At 27.3% G+C, this 8,657-nt stretch overlaps 1 protein-coding gene across 1 annotated transcript; it reads right to left on the bottom strand.

Annotated features, from left to right (window-relative positions):
- Positions 1 to 3,017: 3,017 nt before the first annotated feature.
- Positions 3,018 to 4,258, bottom strand: LOC114075101 (LOB domain-containing protein 2). Its single transcript, XM_027913360.1, has 2 exons — positions 3,583 to 4,258; positions 3,018 to 3,141 (listed from the first exon to the last, which is right to left on the bottom strand). Exons 1-2 carry the CDS (start codon positions 4,196 to 4,198, stop codon positions 3,080 to 3,082), a joined length of 678 nt encoding a protein of 225 aa, XP_027769161.1. The 5' UTR covers positions 4,199 to 4,258; the 3' UTR covers positions 3,018 to 3,079.
- Positions 4,259 to 8,657: the final 4,399 nt, after the last annotated feature.

Below are 8,657 nucleotides of genomic sequence, written 5' to 3'. Positions count from 1 at the left end.
TAGATTGGTGAAAATTTGCCGTATTTACTTCAGGAAATGGCATAGAACCAGTAGGTCGACTTTCATGGTTTTTCATCAGTAAGTCATTATGTTGTTCAGCAACAAGGAGATGTGAAATTAATTCGGAATATTTTTTAAATCCCATTTCTCGGTATTGCTGCTGCAGAAGCATACTTGAGGCAGGAAAAGTGGAAAATGTTTTCTCCAACATATCATGGTCAGTGATATTTTCTCCACATAATTTTAATTGTGAGATAATTTTAAACATGGAAGAGTTATACTCACTGATAGATTTAAAATCTTGAAGTCTCAAGTGGATCCAGTCATAACGTGCCTGTGGAAGGACGACCAACTTCAGGTGGTCATATCTTTCTTTTAAATTGTTCCACAATACCAGAGGATCCTTAACAGTGAGATATTCCATTTTCAAACCTTCATCAAGGTGATGACAGAGAAATATCATCGCCTTGGCACGGTTTTGATTCGATGCTTCATTATTTTCTTGGATGGTGTCTGCTAGACCCATCGCATCAAGATGAATTTCTGCATCGAGTACCCATGATAGATAGCTTTTTCCCGATATGTCTAGAGCAAGAAATTCAAGTTTAGAGAGATTAGACATTATTAAGAAAAGGAAATTTATACCTCCGAGGCTTTTAAAATCTTTACTTGAATTGGCAGAGACTCGTGCTGATAACGTGTTATATAAAAACTTACTAAAATTAATATACTAAAAGAAGAAATTTAGGAAGTAATATTATTTCAAAGGTGTATGTATATGTTTCATACAGTGGCTATTTATAGCTATACATTAACATCAATAATGGGAAGGTGTCATATGGCATGTATACACAATCAATAGTGATGCCACCTTCCAATTGTTGGGCCCACGTGACACTCCAACTATTTTACAACAATTACATAAATTTGGATTGATTCTTTTATTTTCCTTCATAAATATTGATTTATATAAAAATAAATACTCTACAAATATTTATATTTGATTATCTATTAGCACGAAATGAAAAATTCATGATTAGACACATTATTAAAAAAATACATGAAAGAGGATCTCACCATAAAGAAGTCATTTTTTCTTTAGTTATTAAATGCAAGATTCTTTTTACGAAAAAGAATTAAAAATATTTTTGAACTATGCAAAATAGATTATTTAACTCTCTTGTTATATTTTGGGATTAAAAATATCACCGTAATTATTTTGAGAGATCACAAATACCTCAGTTAATAATAAGTCAAATTTTTAATAATATAACAAGTCATTAGAGATTAATCCCTCCACCTAAATTGTGAAGGATTCTCACCCATTCTTATAACCCATCAATTCATCTCCTAAACTAATAACTAACATTCCCACTAAAATTATTAAGTCAATAAAAAGAAGTTTTTGAAATTATTATTATATGCTAAACTTGTCATTTTTAACGTTGTACCACAAAAATACTTCATTTTGCATGGAACTTGTTATTTTTAACGTTGTAATAAATTTGTTAGGTGGGAAAATTACTTATTGCTTGATTTATTATTTAGGCAGGATAAAATCAGACTCCTCCTGATGAGGAATTTAATTTGTAAGCCAATGCATAATTAAAAAAAGAATTAATTTAAAAGTTAATTAGAAAATTAAGATGTTTGGCCAAATTTATAAGAAAGAAAAGTGTTTTTGTATAGTCAAAAATTGTGTTTCATAAACTTAAAAAAGTAAAAAATAATAATTCAAAAGAACATTTGAATTCTTGGGGAAACATAAATTACTTCAGTATTGGCAAATTTTATATAATTATTCTGTTAAACTATCGATATATCATATAATAATTCTATTAAACTACCACTATTTTGAATATGTATATATATAGGCTTTAATTCGTTTACATAAACGATATGATAAGTTAATAAATCATAAAGATGAGTTTATACACATGTTTATTGTCCTTCAACCTTATATACAACTATACTAACTACGGCTTGTTTGGATGGTCGTCAAAGTATTGTATTATTAGTTTAAATATTTTATTTTGAATATTATTTAAATTTTATCGTAATGTATCATTAAACTTATAATTAGATAACGATGAAAAGTCTCATTTGTGTATCGGCCAAATTGGTGTGATTATATGCATAAATATCATCCTTCCTATTTATCCTTGAGAGTAGTTAGCCTTGAACGTATGAATTTGATCAACATAGAAAAATTTATGCTTGTGTATTTGATTTTTCAGTTTGATTTTTTCAGTTAGAAGTGTAACCCAATCCAAACAAGAATAAATTTTCTCTTTTCGATTTGATTTTTTTCGGTTTTCGATTATGTCAATAATTAGAAACATAATCAAAGTAAATTATTAATCCAAAATCAAATCAAAAAAGTAATCCAAATTAGAATTCGGTTCGATTTTGTTTGATTTCTCGATTTAATCCAAATAGTGCACACCGTAGAAAAATTGAATGATTAATTCACGTTAATTAGTCAATTAATTAATCAAAATAAATAAATTAATATTTATTTATTAAAAATTTGACTTCAAGAGAATACTAGATTACTACCACAAAAATAACTTCTAGCGGCAATAAAAAGATACATTAATAAAGAGTGTTAAAGTCTGCTAAGTGTCTAGACTATGTCGTTAAAGCCTTCAGGGATATATACAAAGAGTGTCAATTGCCTCTAAAAATACATATTTAGCGGCAATTGCTAATTAATTACCGTTAAAGCTCAATTTTTTATGCAGTGAATAAGGATATAGTGATAAACTTACATAGTTTCTTAAGAGACGCGAAATATAAATAGTTAATGGCATATAAATAAAAATAAAATGAAATGAATAATACAATATATAATAAAATATAATACTATATATCATAAATTAATATATAACTACCCTCGAAACAGAGCGTAAATGTTTCACAAAATAACATTTAACTTCTCATTGAAGAGACCGTAGAACATATGATATTGTGCAATAATATTTTGTATATATGCACAAATCAAATGGCTAGAGAAAACAACAAAACATTATAAAACCAAAAACAAAAACAAAATAAAATGGAAAAACTTTGAGGATTTTCAAGAGTTGTCTTCCCACAACATGCTTTCCCTTGGCTTTGAATTAATTGGATTATATTGACCTGTATATATACCAAAAAATAAAAAATAAATATTCAGACTTACTGTTAATTATAATCGTATATGAATATCATGACACGTTTACACTATAAGCTATACAAATCTTTTCTTAGAAAGCACTATACATAGACGTGACCAATCAAACATGACATAAAATAAAGATATTTTAACATATTTGTCTACTCGATTAAAATAATTACAATACTTGCTAAGTATATATTAATTATGTATATTCTCGGTATATCATCATATGCAAAAAGTATTACCAATATTTTAATTATTATTTTAGTGAGTGGCTATACATACCTATATATGCATGTAAAAATGAGTTACAATAACTATATACTGATAGTATAAAAATCTTTAACGATATATATAAATCGATAAAATTTATCTAATTTTTTTTTGAAAAAAATATATATGTTGCTAGGGATATTTTCTACCTGTTAGAAAATATTGCTGGTTGAATTCATTATAGACTTGTTGTTGAGGCACAATAACTATAGAGCCATTACTATTTTCTGTTCTTAATTTTTCAATATTTTGGACATGATGTAAAGGATTTATAATCTTATTATTATAAGATGACCATGATTCCACAGTTGAATTATCATGATTTATATAATTAATATCATTCCTCTTAGTATTTATATTCCATCCATTAATCAACCCTTGTGTTGTTGCATCATATATCATTCCGTTAACGTTATTATCAGTATTGTTATTATTACTCCCCGCTTGTAATATTTGTTGATATTGACTTTTATACAACTTTAATTCCTCATAAACCCTTTTGTACTCTCCATATGGGCCTAAAACTGGATCTCTTTGCCTACAAAACGCTTCCCATATAAGCGATTCAATCGCCCTTCTCCGATCATCTTCTTTTAGGTTTTTCACAATTTTCGTGATATTACTAACCCCAAACACCTTATGTACTGCTTTGAATTCGCGAATTTTCTCCGCGGGGAAATAAGGAGCTAGTACACACTTGTCCGTGCATTTCTTTCTTTGATGCTTGCACGATGCGCATGCAGCTAATCCGTTAGGTTTTTGCATATTTTTTATATATAGCGCGAATCAAAAAGAGAGTAACTATAACAAAAATTAAAATAAAATAGGTACTATGGTTTAATTTTTGTTGGCTGGAAAAGTAATACAAAAGGGAATTAAAGAGTACTTATATACGTAAATTATTGTAAGGTGCAAGAAGAAAATGTAGCTATAGTCAAGAGCACGAAAAGATGGCCATAATTAAAGAATTAGAATAAAAAGGACAATAGGTTGATATATAGGGTTGTATATAGGTAAATCACATGAACAGTAAGTGCATGATACAAGTTAATTATTTTAAAATTTGCAGACTAATCTTGGTTAATTATATTAATTAGTAAATTATTTTATAAAAAAAGATTTCTAGTTAGAAGTTGTCATTTGCATGAGACCTGTCAACCGAATGAAAATTTATAGGGAACTTTGTTAAATCTAGCTCTAGTCTAGGAGTTGATTGCGTAGATATATAATCTAGTTTGTAATATTACCTATCTTATTATATTTTGATGTCTTTAAATACGTTCATATACATTTATCTTGAATATATGAGGTTAAATTCAATTACGTGTAATTTGTTTCAGATACATTGTATCCAAGTGGATTTGCATGTATTATTACAATACAAATAACTTTTAGCGGTAATAAATAGACACGTTAATAAAGAGAGCTAAAACATTTACGGACATTACTTAAGTGTCATTAGGTCCAATGTCGCTAAAACCTTTGAGGATATTTACAAAGAGTGCTAGCTATTTGTCGCTAAAAATATATATTTAGCGGCAATTGCTAATTAATTGCCACCAAAATATCAATTTTGATGTAGTGTATCTGGAATACATGACAAATCTTGCTCAACACTCTCCCATATATCTAGTATCTCAGATACATGTGAATCACTACAGATACGAACATACACATGCAAGTCTCTAGTGTGATTGACATATTATACCTGGGTACTACGAATCTCGTTCGCCTCCCTCTCCAATCTTACTGGCCTATCTTTCTATTTTTGTATGTTTGGTAGCAAAAATACATGTATCTAAGGTACATAGTAAACTTTTATTTAGTGATAAAATATGTAATAGCTTTAAAAATATAGATAGTAATAATATATATGATAGTAAAATATGTCTACTTAAATAGCTTTTTTAATTTTATACAAAATATTGAACGAAAATCGAAATTGTCTTAAATTAAGATAGTCTTTTAACTTTTGTCCCTCATATTCAGGGTTCTGCATTTTTTTTAACTTTAGCGATTGAAATATTGCCTCATAGAGCATAAATTCTATAATTATATATTATAGTCCAATTTGGGCAATTTTTACATAATTTTAATATTTTATTTAGTTACCAAACAAAACTAATGAAACTTTCTTCTTTTTTTTACTAATCAAATATTATAATAAATATTTTAACAATATTTCTTATGAATCAAATTGAGCTACATATTTATTTAGTCCAAAGAAATTCAAACTTTGAGATGGCTTGAACAATAAGATTCAATGACCAAACTAAGATGGACATACACCTAAAATAATAAATGAGCAAATTGCGGGTACATTAAATCAAGATAAACAATATTTTCATAAATTAATTTTATCACGTCTTAAACAAAAACAACATCATAGATTAGGAAATGAGTTTCTTTTGGGTTCACAATGAGATCAAGGCACAAATATTTTAATTAAGTATATAGACATGTTATATTTAGCATTGTCATTCCTTTAATTTGTAACCCCCCTTTTTTTATAACTAGTAAAATTGTAACAATATGTTGATCTTCCATCAAATATGTAATGAAATATATTTTTCCAATATAATTTATTACGATTAAGTGACTTACTAAAATTAAAAATAATATATTAATCAATTATGGTAAAATAAAAAATTTATGTTCAAACATATGATAATTACATATATATATATATATATATATATATTGGCTTAATGTAAGTATTTGACGTGAATAAGATATTACCCTTTGTGCCTTAGCGTACATTGCTTAAAGGTTTGACAATTACAAATCTTAAGGATAGAAAGTAAGTTCTGTTAGGATCGAATCTACACACACAAACTTAATGAAAGAAAAACACAAGAACTTTCAAGAGAAAGAGATGAGAGATGTAGAGAAAGAAAGAGAGAAATCAATATTTCGTGGTAACACCCCGTAAGTAAACTTCTACGACGTTGAAATATATATATTAATAAATCAGAGTAATTTTGGTTACAGAACCCCCCCCCCTTTCGGATGGAGGGCTCCCGCCCCCCATAACCCCCTGGCAACCTCACCGCGGAGGTTAAACCGCGTGAACATTAATATATGACAGTACATCAAATATTAATCAGGCTCCACAACTTAACAAGTTCTTCATAAATCAATAACTTTAACTCAATAAAAAATTTACTCCCTCTGTCAAAATAAAAAAAAACTTAAACTCGTAAATTTTAAATCTAATCGTACTTATTAACCACAACAAAGTAAGTTAATCTCTAAAAAAGTAATAAATCTCTTGTTGACAATCATGACTAGTGCCTCCTATTATTAAAAAAAAAATATAAAAAAAAAAGACAACTAGTTTTTAATTGGGAATATGGTAGGAAGGTACAAATAAAGAAATATATTAGAAACATATTGGCCTACATGTGAAGTTAGTTTTGAGACAAAGTGAGAAAAAATGCATAAAACATTCACATGGCAAGACATAATATCTTCTTTCACATTCCACAGCTCATCTTCCACATTAATATTCCATTACTTTGCTTATATTTTTTTATATCATTTTTCTTTATAATAAAATAAATGTTCCCAAACATATCGAACATATATAGTAGATATTCACGTTAAGTGATAAAATTAATTATTCCTTCTTGCATGTATAAACTATTCTACTTGAAATTCGATTTATCTTACTCATAACTAAAAATTTTAATATTATTAAATCGGATTCAAATTATATCTTTTAAAAATTAAATAAAATCTCTTTTATTGATCAGAGTTAAGTGGACTCACTCCTATTTATATATTTATAAGCGAAGAATATTAGTATCCCCGGCCTTCTATCTATGATATGAATGGACAAACGTATATCAGAAGAATCACATTTTAAATTACGAGTTTGATTAAATCTAGCAATTCCAAAATTTTACGAATATAATTTTGAAATTTATTGTTATATTACTTAATAAATTTCTAATACATATATAGAATCATATCTGATTATTAAAGTTTTATCTGTTAACACATTATATTTATCGATCTGTTACCGCTTGAAATCATTATTCTAAAATTCAAAATCATGTCATCTAATTATTCATTGATCAAGCAGTGCTCAATAGCACGTGCATGACAGTTATGCTTGAAAAAAAGAGTATGTAGAGAGGAATGTTCTTTCTCAATTCCTCTTAATCATAATTATGCATGTTAACTAGGGTGACATAATTGGTTCTTCATCTCTTTTAATTTTTTTATCTGACACTCTTTTCTTTTTAATCTGTTAGAATAATTATATTCAATATGTACATACATTTTTGTTTAGGTTATCAAGAGTTGATCGATGACCCTTCTATCGTTAATTAAGATATATTGACTAATATATAATCAGTCTTTTGAATTTATCAGAATTAAATTGTATGTTTCAATTGAATATATTATATATCAATTCGTATTAAAGTATTCAAATGAAATAATTCTAGTTCAAAATTTGAGAATTATTTTATGTGTACCGTCATTTATTTATTAACTACATAAAATATACTTTTATATGCATTTTCGCCCTATCTTTGTATGATAAAACTCTGCTATAAAACAGGGTAAAAGTAAATTTTCACAATTATATTTCATTTATTCATACATATTCTCTTTTAATAATCGTAAAAACTCAAACATTTTCTACTTGAAGTTGACACACATAACTAAAGGAGATAATATACACGCACACGCTGAATAAAAGTACGCACAAATTTCTTTCTCAAAATTTGAAATCAAAAGTGTCTAATTAAAATAATTTTATTCAGAATTGAGGCCATATAACTGAATTTGAATATCTAACTTAAATATCCTGACAAATTTATCAAAATAACTATATATTAAGCCATTACAAATTTCAAAATGTATATAATATATGTAAACTTAAATATCCTAACAAATTTATCAAAATGACTATAAATTAAGCCATTACAAATTTCAAAATGTATATAATATATATAAGAAACATTCTCATTTCTTAAATTTTATCTCAAGTCAAACGCTCGATAATAATTTATGTGAACTAGAAAAATAATGAAAAAGAAGTTAAGAGAGGCTTTAGATGATGAGTGATGAGCACAAGGGTACATGTGGTGCAAGTTCTCTATATTATTAAACTATTTCCTACTTTGTAGTAATACAGTTAAGACTCCAAACTTCCCACCAGCTGTTTGATAGCTGTCTTAACTATCTCCCCATGTGATACCTTCTTAATACC

This window comes from Solanum pennellii, chromosome 12 (genome assembly GCF_001406875.1).
Source record: "Solanum pennellii chromosome 12, SPENNV200".
In the NCBI taxonomy this organism is placed as follows: Eukaryota; Viridiplantae; Streptophyta; class Magnoliopsida; order Solanales; family Solanaceae; genus Solanum; species Solanum pennellii.
The sequence above is the reverse complement of the archived record's forward strand: the minus strand, read 5'-3'. Positions and strand labels throughout refer to the sequence as shown.